Source organism: Pezoporus flaviventris, unplaced genomic scaffold (assembly GCF_033815535.1).
Source record: "Pezoporus flaviventris isolate CSIRO_AGI_PZ_B2104156 unplaced genomic scaffold, CSIRO_AGI_Pfla_v1 ptg000191l, whole genome shotgun sequence".
Classification (NCBI taxonomy): Eukaryota; Metazoa; Chordata; class Aves; order Psittaciformes; family Psittacidae; genus Pezoporus; species Pezoporus flaviventris.
Window position 1 is genome coordinate 511,882 of NW_026892739.1, and position 17,125 is coordinate 529,006.

A 17,125-nucleotide genomic window follows, 5' to 3' on the forward strand; every position below is an offset into this window, starting at 1 on the left:
ACAGCTATGAAAATGCACTTCCCAGCAAGCTTAAAAAGACCCCCCCAAAGTGATCAGCTCCCAGCACACGGGTGCTTTAAAGAGAGGTGAAACATGTGGGAAGGCTGCTGAACCTCCACAGGTTTTGAGGTGCCCTCCAGCTGTGTCCCTGTATTTCTCAGTTATGGAAATGCATGCCCCTCAGAGGGCAGGTTGTGAACGAAACAGATCTGAGCTGCCGTGGGTACCCCTTGTGTTCCTGGTCTGCTCAGGGGAGCTAAAACCCGATATATACAGCTGGTACCACTGCACCAGGGGAATACAGACAATTCAGGAGGTGATGTTTGGCACTGGGAACCTATTAACCCCCACTCCTAGGAACAGGCATTTAGCAGTTTGGAAAAGCAATGGCGTTTCTTTTCCTGAGCACCGCATATGGACAGATATGGCCACTAAATCCTGTTATCTCACCACAGACTTACAACACATTGTTCTTTAAAACTAAAGATACTTTGGAAGACTAGTGTGAAACAATTAACTCATCTTTAGTGGGGCCACTACATTCCACAGACTTACAACATAAACATTGTTCTCTTTCTACAACCTAAGTTAAGGTAAAAAGTACTTTATGTTTTCCAGGCACCAGCTTTTCTTATATCAATCCCCGCAACCTCCCCCCCCCCCCCCCCCCCCCCCCGTCTTTCTTTTACAAATTCTTTTGCTATGTGACTCCGTTTTGCTCAAGAGTTCTGGCCCTTTTTAACTTGTTGTCTAATCTTGTGTCTTTAGCGAGCTTTGTGTCTGTTACTGTAAACTGGTACAGTTATCCCCACATAACCACACCTATGATTTGCGAAAGCCAATACATCTATGTGTTTATCACGTTTGCGTGCACACACACACAGAGGCTCAGACACACGCATGCGTGCGTCCATCAACTCACAGGACACGGGCAGAACGAACAACCCAACAGTTTTATTGGTGACTTCGAAGAACTTCTATCCTGCTCCATGAATAAGGAGCATCACGCTGGGGCTCAGGGCGCTTGTGGGGCAAGCAAAAGCCATTTGTCCTCTGCTGACACATGGGCACCAGGAACCCCTGACCAGCTTCTGGGATCTCTGAAGTGACAGCAAGGACATAACAGCAATGTCACAAAAGCCATTGGGGAGGCATTTGGAACTGAGTGAGCATTAAGCTCCCTCCCAACCCAAACCACTCGGTGAGTTTATGCTTCTATGAACATCAAGGAAATAAGAGCTGGGAAATAATAGCTGAGAAAATAACAGCAAGGAAATAGCATCTAAGGATATAGCCAAGGAAGCAACATCAAGGAAACCCTCAGAAGTTCCTACACGGAACAAGAGCTGAACTCGGCACCAGCACTGCCACCATCACATTTACCTTATGTCAGAGACCACCTCTTCCAAATCTGACTCCTCCTCCCGAGCATCAAGCTGAGCCAGGGCCGCCTCCTGCGGGGCAGGGATTAGAGAGGTGAGAAGCAGGCATGGGGCAGGGACCGGGTAGAGGGACAGAGCTGGCGCCTGCTCCTGCCCTTACCTCCTCCTTGTCCCTGTCCGTGTCCTTGCTCCTGCTCCAGCACTTGGGCCGCAGCTTCTGAAAGCACCTGGAAACAGGGAGGAGCAGGAGGATGAGAAGCAAAGGATGAACCCCTCCAGTGCTGGAGGAGTTGGGGGGCTCTGGGCAGGGCTGGGTGCTGCTGGAGCAGAGCCTGTTGGGGCGGGGCAGGGCAGGGCAGGGCAGGAGTTACCGCTTCAGGCTCCATCTGCTGCTGCCTTGGGAATCCTCGGCACGTTTCTTGGCACAAAGCTGGTGACAGAGAGACAGAGACTCGGAACATGGAGGTTTCCACATGGAATTCTGCAGCACAGGGGAGCCGGAAGGTTCTTCCTCCGGCCCAGTGCCGTCTACACACGCGCAAGGCTGTGCCAGCAGCCACGCCTTTAAGAAGAGCCCCCCCTGCCTCCCTGCCCAGCTCCCCGCTGCTCCCCGCCTCTGGAATGACCCAGAGTTCTCCTCAGCGTTGTTAATTTCTGCCTTTCTCCTCTGCACAGAGCTCTGCAGGCTCCCCGCCCCGCCCCTTCAACCACCGCCTGCAACACGCGCCATGCCTTCTGAAGACATGAAAGCTCATTTGTCTATTTGGAGGAGAAGGCCCCCAAAGGGAGGTTCAAACTCCGCAGCAACGATTGGGCCCCTGCCCTGTGCCCGGGCACGGCCCCGACACGCCAGAGCCGCAGCACCATGCAGAAAGGCTGGGTATGGGCTCAGGGCAGGGAGCAGGGGCATTGCTGCACGGCTGGAAGCAACGGGTGCTGCAACAGAGCAAGGCCAGGCCAGGAGTTGGGGAGGGGATGCTTGGGGCGAGGGACTGCAGGCTAGAGCCTGGTAGGGGCTGATGGCAGAGGCTGTGATTAGAGGGAGCTGCAGCCCCCCTCAAGGAAGGAGCTGCTGGGAAGATGCACAGCAGAGCTGGGGACAGACCCTGGCAGGAGCCAGGACAAGCTGCTCCCAAAAGCTCTGAACACCTACAAGCTCCAGGGTGGGGTACCACAATGAGCTCCAAGTCTGGGAAGACATCTCTTGTGCTCGCCAGCACATCCACAGGCATCCGCAGCAGCACCCGGGCCCCATGAGCACTGTGGGAGCAACCCCCCCCCCGCCCCTGTGCTCTCCAGCCCCAGGGTTTGGCTGGCAGCGCTCTGACAAACGAGTCCTTGGCTCACCTTGAAACAGCACTGCACCAGGAGAGCAACGGACGTGATGAAGTTCAGTAACAGCGAGAGCGCCAGCACCGGCGGCAGCCAGCGGTCAAAGGTGTGATTGGCCATCTCCTGGGAGAAAAGGAGAGTGCATCAGGGAGGAGAGGAGCAGGGAGGGAAGGGAGGCCCCTTCCATACCCCACTGCCCAGACACACACCTGCAGCCATGCCCCGTTCTCTCCTACCGTCTCTGCAGATTCACTGCCCATCTCCCTGGCCTGGACTTGGGCATGGGGACGAGAGGTGCCGGCATCCTCCTCCCGCACACACTGCTCCAGGAGGTCAGAGGGCTCCGGGTCACGCTGCCTCTCACTCAGCAGCTTCAGGAGCAGCTCCGTCCTCGAGACCATCTCGGCGCAGGCCTGCTGGAGCTGGGGCAGGCCACAGTCCTCGCGCAGGGCTCGAGCCACCTGTGCCATGAACCTGCGCAGGGCTCCATCTGGCACCAGAGAGTGCAGGTGGCGGCTGAGCAGGGTGTCAAAGGGGGGTCGTCGCATGGCCGCGCCACCCGGGGCCCTGGAGCTGCCCTGTGCCCTTGGGCTCGGGGGTTCCTGCTCCTTGTGATGCTCCTTGGGCTGCTGTGTGGTGGTGCTTGCAGGGGCGGTGGGTGGTCTCCCGCCGAGAGAGGAACGCTCTGCTGCAGCCGTGTCCTCTGGTGTGCTGCTGGCAGCAGGGGGGCCGTTTTTAGCCAGCAGAGCATAGAAGAAATGCTGGATAGTGCTCAGTCTCTGCTCTGCTCTACCCTCTGCTGCTGCGGGCTCTTCTTCTGCACCCTCGCTGCCCACTGTCCCATCGCTGTCCTGCTGCTTCTGCTCCTCATCTGTCCCAGCAGAGTCCTGTGTTGGCGATGGTGCTTCCTCCTCATTTTCTGCACTATCCTCATTCTCCATCCTGTCAGTCCTGTTGGTCTGCCCCATGGCGTGGGAATGATCCTGACTCTCGCCAGACCGGTCGAGATTTGGGTCCTCTGTTGGGTATTGTGCAGGGGGCTGTGCTGCAGGAGGGCTGGGTGTTCTCTGGTGACTAGAGACTGGGAGGACGTCGCTGAGGTTCATGCTCCGCACTGCTTCCCATAAGATGGACTCTGCGCGGGTCAAGCCTAAGCCCAGCTCCTGTTTCTGCCAGTTTATGGCTCTTCCTCCCTCCCCTACTGCCACCTCGTGCCCCTTGTCCCTCTGCGCTGGCCGGGCTGTGCTGGGGCTTTTCACAGTCAGGATGCTCATGGCCTTGTGCAGCTTGTTCTTTAGCTGTGCCACGAGCCCCTCTGCTAGGAAATAGAGCCTCCTGGTGTCGATAGAGCTGCTCCAGCCCCCGTGCTGAATGCTCCGCAGCATCAGCGTCAGCTCCTTGGCGGTGTTGCCCTCCTGCCTCGAGAGCTGCTGAGGGGAAGGTGCTGATGCATCGGGGCTGCTCAGGCTCCGGGCAACTGTGAGCGTGACGGTTCTCTGCTCCCCGAGTGAAGGCTCCTTAGGCTGGAGATTCAACACAGACCTGTTGTTCCCTTTCTTGGGGGGCACCGGTCCCATTAGGAGCCCTGGTGTCTCTGCCAGGGGAGCTGTAACACACCAAGAGCACTTCAGTGACAAAGAGCTTTCTGCCAGACACAGGCTCAGAAGGTTCACTATAGCTGGGGGACATGGGCAGGGCTGTGGGCCAGTTACCGCAGCGGGGAACAGTGCTGTTGCACACGCTCATGCAGTCGAAGCTGAGGGTCCTGCACGGGGTCTCAGTGCTGTGCTTGTGCTGGCAGAGGCAGCAGGCCGTGTCGATGGACAGCTTGCTAAAGAACAGAGGTTGTGCACAAACATTCAGCATCGCGACCCAGGGCAGCGACTCCAACCCAGGTGGCGCACAGAAACGCCTCAGGGGTCTGCTTCAGTGTCTGCTGCAGCTCTGGGAAACTTCCCCTCGCTCCCTGTGTCCCAATGGACACTTTTGTGGTGCTGGGTTTGTTCCCCACACAGACCCTTTGTCCCAGCAGCTGGGATCTGCTGGAGGTGGGAGCCAGCCCCCGCACACTCACAGTGTTTCCAAGCGGGATGTTCTCAGGAGCAGCATGAGCAGCGTCTGCCGAGTCACTCGTGTGGCACCCAGGTCCCTGCAAGGGTTTCAAGAAACACATTACATTTGAGGTGGCGGCACCAGCCTCTGCTCCGGGAACAAGCCCAGTCCCTGCGGCTTGCTGTGCCGGCCGCAGGGGGGGATCTGCTGCTACCTAATCCAGGAGAAAAGACGGAAAACCGTCTCTCTTTCCTGCTGTGCCCTGCTCCCACCCATGGGTCTGAACCAGAAGGGATCCTGCAGATCCCATGGGAGATGGATGCAGACAAGTTCGAGTCCCTGTCCCAGCACCGTGCTGGCTTTGCAGACGGGACACACCAGGACTGCTCAGCCTTTGCCTGGCTCTGCCGCTGCCTCCATCAGGAGAAGGGTGGGAGAAGGGTGGGATCTGCTGCTGGATCTCTGCTTTCCTGGCCACGGGGCACCCAGAGACACAAAGAAAGATCCACGGTAAGCCGTTAACAAGGAGTCCGTACTTACAGGTGAGTGACTGAAGGCAGCTTGAAGAACCACGTGTCCTCGATAACAGACAGGGGGTTATGGCGCAGGACCCTGAAATGAACCAACACCCCATGTGAGCGGGGGGTGCAGGATGAGAGCGGTGGCAGGGGCTCAGTGCTGCGTGTGTGAGGAAGGGCCTGGGGTGAAGGTTCCGAGCCTGAGCTGAAGGTTACAAGCTGGGGTAGATGCTGATGGGCAGATTCACAACATACATCAGGTCCTGACTATCTCCAGCCCAGAGAGCGAAAGCCCAGAAGTGCTGCTTCTGGAAAACACAACATCTCTTTCTTTCCTCCTCAGCTCACACTTTCTGGTGGCTTCCCTCCAACAGGACTTTCCCTATTTCTCACATTCCCACTGTCCCTGAGCGTTGTCTCTGGTCCTGCACCCAGCCAGGCAAAGGCGTGGCCTGACAGAGTTGTCATTCAGCATTGATGCTGCTGCCTACAGGGGGTAAGAGGTGAGCAGAACACAGTGACAAGTGCCACTGCTCTGAGCTACCCTTAGCCCTTGGAACACTCACAGCGTCTGGAGGAACTGCATCCCGTGCCATGCCCGGAAGGTGTCGCTCCGGATCTGGGTGATGAGATTTCCCTCCAGGCTTCTGGGGAAACAGGAGACCGCAGAAATGAATTGGGTCTGAGCCACAGGAAGCTGGAGAGAAGCAGCACTGATTTGTAGGAAACAGCCCCATCCAAGGTGGAACTGGGGGGAAACTGCCATTTTCTCTCCTGCTGTTTGTTAACCTGTCCAGGAGAGGAGATGAAGTGCATGCGTGCTGCATCTCTGCCTGCTCCAGGACACAGCAAGACTCAAGACACAGCTTCTATTCCTGCTGTGTTTGCAGAAGCCATGGCCCCATCCTGGCATGGCCACCAGCCACTCCCTGAGCTCCTGAGCTCGGCTGCTCCTTCAGCAGGAGAAACCGGAGGCCTTCTTCTAAAAATAACTGGAGCTTTTTCCAGCACCAGAAGGTTCTAAATGCAACCAGGCTTCACCAACCACACCAGGAAGGAACTCCCATAACTCACATGGTCTCCAGGAAAGGAAGGTTCTCAAAAGCACGTGCCTCGATCAACTGGATTTTGTTGTAAGATAAATCCCTGTTAACAGGAGAACACAAAACGCTGGTGACATTTGCACTGTCCCGGTTCCTCTCAGGTGCTTTGACACTGGCGGCACAGACGTGCCATCGCTCTCATTTCACGTGGGGTTTCTCTCCTGCACTGGCTTGCAGTGGTGTGTAACCGGAGGTCATGCTCCTGACGGGGGTGGCTGCAGCTCAGAGAGGTTCTCCCAGCTCTGATCCCACCAGGGGTATTTCAGGGCTGATTTTCCTCTCTGGTAACAGAGCAGGTCCTTTATGCACGCCCCAAAAACACCTCTTGAGTGCGGCCTCAGGGACAGGCTGTAACACCCTATGTGACCAACATGGGGCTAATTCCCTTAGCTCCTAAACGTCACCTCCCTGCGCAGCCCTGCTCTGATGTGTGCAGGAGTCCCCCTGCACCAAGACCCTGCTCTGCTCTGGCTGCAGCCGGGATACCCGCAGGAATAAAGCCCTTCCTGGGGCGGACTGTAGAGCAGCAGGGCCAGGGCAGGGGGGGAGGCCGTGCCCACCACCATGGACAGGGGGGTACTTACAGGTGCCTCAGCAGGAGCAGCCCCCCCAGCGAGCGCCTCTTCACCGCCAGCAGGTTGTTGTGCTGGAGGACTCTGCAAGAGACAGATGAACACGAACGGTGGCACCCGCGGCTCTCGGGTGCAATGGAGCTGTTAGGGGAGCAACCCTGCAGCAGTGTCACTGCGGCATCTCTCCGGGTCCCGCCACGACTCATCACGCTCATGGCAGGAGCAGGGGCTTGCTCCCAGCCTGCTGACCCTGACTGCAGCCCGAGCACGGGTTCCACAGGCCCAGGGATGGCCCAGTTTGGCAGGAGGTACACAGCCCAGGGCCCTGCTCGCCACGGAACAGCTCTGGGGATTCACACAGCTCCTTGCTGAGCAGCTCGGCCTTGGCTGCACGTGGCAAGCACTGGTGCGGTGCTCGGCACAGCCTCGGCTCAGCAGCCCGGCGGAGGGATGGGGATCCCGGAACCCCTGTGCCATGTCCGATACTGGTGGATACTCACAGCTTCTCAGCCCACAGGTATCCCTTCCACGGCTGAGGGCGAATGAGGGCGAGCGCGTTCCCAGTGAAATCCCTGCGGAGAAGCCATTGGCAGCGTCACCCCCAGCACAAACCCTTCCCCTGCCCCAGGGCTGCGGGGTGGCCGTGAGGCCGGCCTGGAGCTGCCCCCTCGGCGCTGCCCATCAGCCCTCCACAGGCAGCGTGTCCCTGGAGCCGCTCTCGGGGTGTCCGGGGCAGCGCCCGGAGCTGCAGGGCACTCACAGCACGGAGAAGGGCCGTTGGGGGGTGGCCAGGGGCACGCGGGCCAGGGCAGCGCTGCTGCAGTCCAGGCGGCGCCCGCGGCAGCGGCAGGGCCCCGGGCAGGGCCCCAGGGGCCGGGCCAGGCCGGGGGCCAGGCCCAGCAGCAGCAGCAGCAGCAGCAGCGGTGCCATAGCGACACAGGGCCTGAGCGCCTTTGGTACCACACGAGGCTCAAGGCTGGGGATCCAAACCAGGAGCTCTCGTCTGCGACCAGCAGCGGATCTGGCGCTGTGCTGGCCCTGCTGGGCAGATACAGCCCGGGACACCTCACACCTCACAATGGGGCCTCGCCGCAGGAGTTGCATCGGCCGGGCCTGCGAGCGTGCGTCCCCACTGTGACATGGGACAATCCCCTGCCGTTGGAGCTGGTCGCTCTGCCCCACCTGGGGCGTGTTACAGACCAGCACATCTACGCGTGCAGCACGTGTGCGTTCAGTACGTGTTTGTGCAGTCTGTGCGCGTCTGCCACGCGTGTGTGCTGGGTGCTCTCTGAAGGCAAGGGAAATCGGCTCGTCCCAGAACGATGTGTCCTCACTGGAAAAGCTTGACTCGGATCTGGCATCACTGAAATGACAGCAGGGACGTAACAGCAATGACATAACAGCCGTTGGGGAGGGGGTTGGAACTGCATGAACTGAAGGCGGGGCCTTCATCGCCTCCTTCACACTTACGACCACCTTGTACAAGCCTGACACCTCACCAGCAGTGGACTGAGCCAGGGCCACCTCCCCGCGGGGCAGGGATAGGAGCGGTGGGAAGCAGGCATGGGGCAGGGAGCAGGCAGAGAGGCGGAGCTGTTGCCTGCTCCTGCCCGTACCTCATCCTCGTCCCTGTCTGTGTCCTTGCTCCTGCTGCACCACTTGGGCCAGACTCAGGGGCTAAGACTCAGAGGCTGAGACTCTGTGGCTGAAACGGTGGCTGAGACTCTGGGCCTCAGGCTTTGGAGCTGATACCCTCAGACTCAGACTCTGCGGCTGAGACTGCTGCTGAAAGTCTATGGCTAACACTCTGGGATTCAGACTTTGGGGCTCAGACTGGGGCTGAGACTCTGTGGCTCTGACTCCGGGTCTCAGACTTTGAATGTCAGACTCTGTGACAGAGACTGTAATATAGACTCTGTGGCTGAGACTGTAGCTGAGACTCTGGTGCTCAGGTTTTGGAGCTGAGACTCTCAGCCTCAGACCCTGTGGCTGAGACTGTTGCTGAGACCGTGGGGCTGGGTCTCTGGGGCTGAGGCTGTGGGGATGAGACTCTGGGGCTGAGACTGTGGGGCTGTGTGGGGGTTGGAATGTATCAAAACTGTCAGAGACCATGGGAAGGAGGAACTACAGCAGGCAATTAAGAGCGACCCGTCCCTGACTGGTACTTGGAAGTTGTTGGAACTGGCAAGGAACAAGGATGTCGGAACTGGAAAGAGGGGAGTGCGCATGCTTTTGGAGGAGCAACCCCCATGCACCTCAGCTGAATAAAGCATACCTACTTTACAACTCTAAGGAGTTGGAGTCAATCCACGTATCACTTTCACCTGATGTAACCGCAAGGCAAACACAGATGTGCTCTGCTAATTGCTTGGAAGTATATAAATAATGGGTAACCTCTTCCCAGAGTCTCCCTGGTGATGCCTCCATGCATGACAGGCTGATAGTCCATAAACACTCAGGTAACGCCCCTGCCCTGCTTGCACCCATTACCCCCTTCTTTCCTCCCATGCCCACCACTTACTGAGGACTTCCAGCAGGATTTTCAGGCTCTCCCTGTCTCCCATGTTGACAGTTGCTTTGTAGATGCCACTGTCACTTTCCTGGACACGCTCCTCCAGCAGGAGAGATCCATCGGATGGACGGAAAACAGCTTGTCCTGCGTAGGGTGCGTGGATGGCTGGGCTGTGGGATCCCTTGTAGTACTGCAGGACGGTGTGGGAGCTGGCACCACTGAGGTATTCCCACTGCACGGAGTAGACCTGCGTGATGTTACCCAGCCCAGGAAGCAGCACTGGGGATCCCACAGCAGCAACTTTACTCTTGAGGGTTCCAAGATTTCTGCAGCCTGTTGCAAAGGCACCAGCAGCCCTGGAGGGCAGGAGAAGAGATGAGCAGGGGAGATGGAGCAAGTTGGCATGGCTGGAGAGAGGCTTTTTTACCCAGATGCCAGGGGCACACACATGGTACGTGGACTACTTACTTGGTCACAGCCTCTCACAAAGCCATCTCCCATCACGCCTCCAGGCAGGGAGACATTCCAGCTGGAGCAGATAGAGATGCCGAAACACAGCCCAGGATGCTTGGAGCTCTCTGCTTGCAGCGCTGCAAGCTTTTTCTACTCCACTTTTAGGTGGAGTTCCCTCCCAGTCCATGGCAGGAAGAGATTTTCTAATTCTGACCCAGTTTCCATGGTTCATTCCCAATTCCCAGCCTTGTTTGGGGCTGAAGGTGTCCATCCACTCCCAGCAGAGCTGCCTCTCCCAAATCACAGGGTGATTTCTGGGCTTGTCGTGACTTGGGCTCTCAGAGGCACTTGGGGACTTCAGGAGGAGGGTAAGTCACAGTGTCACCCCCTTCGTTTTTTGCCACACCCCTCCCCCCCCCCCAAAAAAAAAAAAAATCACAACAAAACAAACCCAGTGCTTTCTAGAAAAGCCAGGCAGAATCACAACCAAAGCCCTGGGTTGGGAAGTGGAGTCTTAAAAACATACATGTTTTAAAGGGTGAATGTAAAGGGTTTAAAGCAAGGAGCCAGCCCCAAGCAGAGGAGGCAGAAGAAAAGGTGTCTATGCACAGGCGGCGGTCCATCCAGCTACTTGCTAGCAGTGTTCCTGGTGCTCCTGGGGGCTGCTCTGTTGGAGTGCCAGGATTTCTCCTAAAGCTCCTCCTCTCCTGTGTAACTGCTCCACGGGAGCATCAGCTCCCAGAGACAGGGACCAGCATCAGCCTGTCCCAGCCCCAGCCCCGCAGCCAGGCTTCCCACCGGGACACAGGCTCCAGCAGCGCTGGGACACTGGGCAGGTGGGACACAGCACCCTGGCTCCCCACACACCTCATTTGCTTGCCGGTGCCCCGGTTTCTGCCTCATCTGCAGTGGCCGCTCACGAGTGTTTGCTGCCCATGCGGACAGCCAGAGAGAGGCCTCTGTGCCCTGCCTGCTGCTCCCGGCAGCTCTGCAGGTGGGAAAGGAACCAGTGAATCCAGCTCACCTGATGGCTTCCATCCCTCATCCCCACAGCACCGAGAGACGGCTCCTGCCGTGCCTGCCCGCCCCACCCGCCCTCGCTGTTACCCAGCCTGAGAGGAAGAAACAGCCTCATGGCTTAAAGTCCCCTCGCTCTGGGAAATCACTGTTCATGCAGAACATGCGGCACCACCAGCAGAAGGGAAGAGCAAACACTTCAGGGCAGGCAGCTTTCACAACTGCAATATCCGAAGCTCATCCGATGGGCACTTGGAGCTCACTAACACCACAGCATCGGAAATCTAGGTACATTCTAACAGGTTTCTTTTCTCTTTTAGATGCTCACCCTGAAAACTCTTTGTACCTTTGCACTCCAAGGCAGCCTTGTCCATATATAAGGACACACTGAGGCTTCTCCCATAAGTAAAACTGCAATAAATGTTGTGTTATTACATACTTCAGCCCCAGCAAAAATCTGCAGCACGCCCCTCCATATGATAAACTGTCAGAAAGTGAAAAGCAGGATGCCTTGTTTACCGATGGGTCCTGCCGTATTGTGGGAAAGCTTCGGAGATGGAAGGCAGCTGTATGGAGTCGTCAACGACAAGTTGCAGAAACTGCTGAAGGAGAGGGTGAATCGAGTCAGTTTGCTGAGGTGAAAGCCATCCAGCTGGCCCTGGACATTGCTGAACGAGAAAAGTGGCCACTACTTTATCTCTATACTGACTCATGGGTGGTGGGAAATGCCCTGTGGGGGTGGTTGCAGCAATGGAAGCAGAGCAACTGGCAAAGCAGAGGTAAACCCATCTGGGCTGCTGCACTGTGGCAAGATATTGCTGCCACAGTGGGTGCAGAACCTGGTGGTGAAGGTACACCACATAGATCTTCATGTACCCAAGAGTCAGGCCACTGAGGAACACCAAAACAGCCAACAAGTGGATAAAGCTGCTAAGATTGAAGTGGCTCAGATGGACTTAGATTGGCAACATAAGGGTGAATTATTTTTGGCCCGGTGGGCCCATGACACTTCAGGCCATCAGGGCAGAGATGCGACATATAGATGGGCCCATGATCAGCAGGTGGTATCGTATTCTCTTCCCTTGTTATTTTCTCTTATCATTGTTGTCGGTGGTGGTAGCGGTGGTGATTGGTTGCTGGACTGTTCTTGTCTCAACCCGTGGGAGTTGCATTCTTTCAATTCTCCTCCCCATCCCACTGGGAGCTGGAAAGGAGAAGAGCCCCGGGGGGGGGGGGGGGGGGGCCTCAATTGCTTCCAGCCCAGCACCACTCACTGGGAGTGAGTGAACAAGCTGTCTGGCTAGGTTTAAACCACGACACCTGTATAAGAACCACGTGTGAGAATGCAACAATTGACAGGTGTATCGAAGAAACAAATGCTACTAACTTTTGTGTGTGCAATTTTACCAAAATCATTGGATGCGATTTTAACTACACCACCCCTGTCACTATTTACCAACTAATACAAGATACTGATGTGTTATACCATGATATACCTGCCCTACAGATTGGACTGAAAATAGAAATGCTAAAGAAAATGTTCTATGACCCAGAGCTGGAGAAGATGATGCAGAAGGCCAACGAAACTTCTCACCAAGCAATATGGGCTGTTAAGCATAATGTAGAAGAAATCGAAGAAATCATCACTGACACCAAGAAAACTGGAGAGCACCACTGGTGGGAAGTTTTCTTGGTAGGGACAAAATGGCAACCTCTTACAGCAACTCAACTTTTTGATATACCGGTCTACCCTGTAATTGTGCTACTGCTGACTACGGCTTTATTAACAATTGTTCATTTGTGGACGTGGTGGAAAGTTCCTACAGTAGCTCAACAGGTGTGCATACTATGGACTGTGAAAAAGAATTTGCACAATTTTAAGGAAAAGGGGGGAAATTGAGACCAAGCCATTAGGTCTTAGCTGAAATAACTTGAGTTTTTAGCTTGAGGATGACTTAGCACCTGAACATGAAAGAGGGGACCCCTCTGAGGGTGGGAACCTGCCCCTCTGGTGAGGCATGATAAACAACGCGTTGGAATTCAGGCCTGTAGACGCCTTGCATCTGCTTCTGGCAATTGCTTCTAAGCAGGAACATCCCTGATGGCCCGGCGCCGCACCGCGCACCGCCTCCAACCACCACCGCCTGCAGTACCGAACTCTGCACACAGATGGCAGCAGCGAGCGGCGCCGCACCGCACCCCTCCACCGGCTGTGCTGGGTTTTGGCGGGGTACCCCCCACACCAGCCCCCCTACCCCAACCTTTGCAGACCCAGAATCAGGGGTTTGGAGTATTTTGGGGCCACCACAAGCACAGCCCGTCACGGAAAGGTCTTTTTAGGGGAATCAGCCCCAAATCCAGCTGTTACCCCCCTTTCTTCGGAGGAGCCCCCCCATCCTCTACTCACCTGCTCCTCTGCCGGATCATTGCCAAGCACCAGCTTTCTGTCCTGGCACCTTAGGCTTAGGAGCAGGACCTGGATATCTGCACTCTGGGATCTCGTGGTTTGAGTGTCATTTGGGGCTTTTGAAGGCGGTTTGGGGGCATTTCTGGAAGGTTTATGGCAGAGTTTGTGCTCTTCGTGCATAATTTGGGAAACTTCCCCTCGCTCCCTGTGTCCCAATGGACACTTTTGTGGTGCTGGGTTTTTTCCCCACACAGACCCTTTGTCCCAGCAGCTGGGATCTGCTGGAGGTGGGAGCCAGCCGCCGCACACTCACAGTGTTTCCAAGCGGGATGTCCTCAGGAGCAGCATGGGCACTGTGGGAGCACACACACACACACCCCCACCCCAACCCCCCCCCGCCCCTGTGCTCTCCAGCCCCAGGGTTTGGCTGGCAGCGCTCTGGCAAACGAGTCCTTGGCTCACCTTGAAACAGCACTGCACCAGGAGAGCAACGGACGTGATGAGGGTCAGTAACAGCAAGAGCGCCAGCACCGGCGGCAGCCAGCGGTCAAAGGTGTGATTGGCCATCTCCTGGGAGAAAAGGAGAGTGCATCAGGGAGGAGAGGAGCGGGGAGGGAAGGGAGGCCCCTTCCATACCCCACTGCCCAGACACACACCTGCAGCCATGCCCCGTTCTCTCCTACCGTCTCTGCAGATTCACTGCCCATCTCCCCCGCCTGGACTTGGGCATGGGGACGAGAGGTGCCGGCATCCTCCTCCCGCACACACTGCTCAAGGAGGTCAGAGGGCTCCGGGTCACGCTGCCTCTCACTCAGCAGCTTCAGGAGCAGCTCCGTCCTCGAGACCATCTCGGCGCAGGCCTGCTGGAGCTGGGGCAGGCCACAGTCCTCGCGCAGGGCTCGAGCCACCTGTGCCATGAACCTGCGCAGGGCTCCAGAGAGTGTCGGTGGCGGCTGAGCAGGGTGTCAAAGGGGGGTCCTCGCGTGGCCGCGCCGCCCGGGGCCCTGGAGCTGCCCTGTGCCCTTGGGCTCGGGGGTTCCTGCTCCTTGTGCTGCCCGTGTGTGGTGGTGCTTGCAGGGGCGGTGGGTGGTCTCCCGCCGAGAGAGGAACGCTCTGCTGCAGCCGTGTCCTCTGGCGTGCTGCTGGCAGCAGGGGGGCGTTTTTAGGCAGCAGAGCGTAGAAGAAATGCTGCGTAGTGCTCAGTCTCTGCTCTGCTCTACCCTCGGCTGCTGCGGGCTCTTCTTCTGCACCCTCGCTGCCCACTGTCCCATCGCTGTCCTGCTGCTTCTGCTCCTCATCTGTCCCAGCAGAGTCCTGTGTTGGGGATGGTGCTTCCTCCTCATCTGCGCTATCCTCATTCTCCATCCTGTCAGTCCTGTTGGTCTGCCCCATGGCGTGGGAATGATCCTGACTCTCGCCAGACCGGTCGAGATTTGGGTCCTCTGTTGGGTATTGTGCAGGGGGCTGTGCTGCAGGAGGGCTGGGTGTTCTCTGGCGGCTGGAGACTGGGAGGACGTCGCTGAGGTTCATGCTCCGCACTGCTTCCCGTAAGGTGGACTCCGCGCGGGTCGAGCCTAAGCCAGGCTCCCGTTGCTGCCAGTTTACGGCTCTTCCTCGCTCCCCTACTGCCACCTCGTGCCCAGGAGCAACGGGGCCGAGCCAGGGACTGAGCCCCGCGCTGGGAAGCAGCTCCTGGGCAGCCACGGCGTTAGGGCTGAGCGCTCAGGACCCAGAGTCCCCTCCAGCCCTTCCCCGCGGGCAACGCTCGGAAACTCAGAAGCCGTTAAAGGCACCCCACACCCGGCAGCTCCATCCTCAGCCGCTGCGCTGCCCTAGCAGCGAAGGGAAGAACCTGCTCGCCCGACGCTCAGCAGCGAGCGCCGGCTCCAGACCCCGCTTCCCGCACCCTCCTGCTCGGAGCTCCTCCGCTGCTTCCAGCGAAGCCTTCGTGGGCGCAGCCGAACGCGAGCAACCTCCGCGTCGTTTCCTGCCCCACAAAGAGCCGGCTCTCGGGGCACCTCCCGCAGCTCGCTCCTGTTCGCGGCCACTGCCCCGCCCCGGCCCGGCCCGGCCCGCAGGGGTTGTCTTTGCCGCGGGCGGGAGCGCACGGGCTCTGCCGGAGCTGCCGCGGCCGAGAGCCCCGGTCCCTCCTCGGCAGGGGCTGAAGCCTCGAGCCCCGCGTGCGCCCGGGGCACGGCCGTTACCTGCGCTGCGGCGGGGAGAGGCGGAGTGAGGCCGCGGCGGGGCCCGGGCGGCTGCAGCGCTCCCAGGGGCGCTCCGCGGCTCCTCCCGGACTCGGTCCCGGCACCCCCGGAGCGGACGCTGCCCTTGAAATCATTGTATCCTGTGTAGAATGTATAAGAATGATTAGATTTTCCTGTCAATACAATGATGGAAAAGAAGAAGAAACAAAGGAATAATCCTTCTTAATCAAACGCTTTGTTACTTCAAGGGGTGCTTTGTTTAACTACTCCAATGTCTCAAACGCTTTGCTAATTAAAGGGGTACTTTAACTGCTTGAATGCCTTCAGGGGCTTAGGTAATCAAGAGATACATCCTGTCACAGGATGAGGTGAAACTTGTGTATTGAATAAGTAACTATAGAAGAAATGGAATTTAGGAGGGCTAAGATGGTGGTTAAGCTTGTGATAGACATCCCCTGTTAATGCATTACCAAGGAATTCAATAACTTTTTAACACGTTTCTTCACCGGAACGTAAGACCCCAGCAACAGGAGGAAAACCATGGAAAGGTCATCTATAAGGGTTTCGTTATTTCCCTTGAAAGAAAAGAAAGGCAAGGTGAATAAACCAAATAAATCATCACGGGAGCCTTTAGATAATTTACCACCCTCTTATCGAGGGCGGGACTCGAGAGGTGATCGGGAAGGTGCTTACCCACCGATACCACCCGATCGTCGGCTCCCCCATCCTCCCCTCCATCCAGTCGCACCAGAAGTAAAATAAAAATACAGGAGAATGAAAATTTTCAGGAGGAAACGAAAGAAAAAGAAACTCTATTTCCCCTCCGAGAGGTGCCGATGGGAGGAAATGGAGGGGGGATTGGATTTGTAGCAGTACCCCTGAATACGAGCGATGTAAGAGCCTTCAAAAAGGAGACGGGTCGGTTATTAGACGACCCTTTGGGGGTTTCTGAACCATTGGACCAGTTCTTAGGTCCTAATATTTATACCTGGGAGGAGATGCAGTCAATATTGGGAATATTATTTACTGCGGAAGGAAAATCTACGATTAGGCAAGCTGGAATGAGGAACATCAAAGAGATGACATCAACAGGGTCCTCCCGGAGAGCAAAAATGGCCTAATCAGAATCCCTATTGGAATAATCAGAGTGGCCACGACAGGCAAAGCATGACAGACTTGAGAGAGATTGTAATACAGGGAATTAGGGAAGCAGTTCCAAGGGGACAGAATATTAATAAAGCTTTTAGTGAGCATCAGGAGAAGGATGAGTCTCCTACTGATTGGTTAGAAAGATTAAGGAAAACCTTGCAAATGTATTCTGGAGTGGATCCAGCTTTCCCAGTAAGAGAAGCGCTTTTAAAAGCTCAATTTGTGGCACGATCTCGGAGAGACATTAAAAACAAAAACAAACAAACAAAAAAAAACAAAACCCAAAGCTGGAGAAATTAGATGACTGGCAAGATGGCGGGTTACAGGATTTGTTAAGAGAAGCACAGAAAGCTAAGCTGGAGAGATGTTTTTCAGCCTGTGATATTGGGGGAATGAAATAAAGAGGAAAATAATATATCACAGG

At 56.6% G+C, this 17,125-nt stretch overlaps 1 protein-coding gene across 1 annotated transcript; it reads right to left on the minus strand.

Moving 5' to 3' along the window:
- Positions 1–2,270: 2,270 nt before the first annotated feature.
- Positions 2,271–14,878, minus strand: LOC133262179 (uncharacterized). Its single transcript, XM_061441124.1, has 16 exons — positions 14,370–14,878; positions 14,032–14,269; positions 13,811–13,918; positions 10,845–10,912; positions 9,481–9,827; positions 7,720–8,167; positions 7,460–7,531; positions 6,972–7,043; positions 6,359–6,430; positions 5,851–5,931; positions 5,307–5,378; positions 4,789–4,863; positions 4,427–4,545; positions 2,924–4,320; positions 2,730–2,837; positions 2,271–2,318 (listed from the first exon to the last, which is right to left on the minus strand). The coding sequence occupies exons 1-16, from the start codon at positions 14,876–14,878 to the stop codon at positions 2,271–2,273; spliced, it is 3,834 nt and encodes a 1,277-aa protein (XP_061297108.1).
- Positions 14,879–17,125: the final 2,247 nt, after the last annotated feature.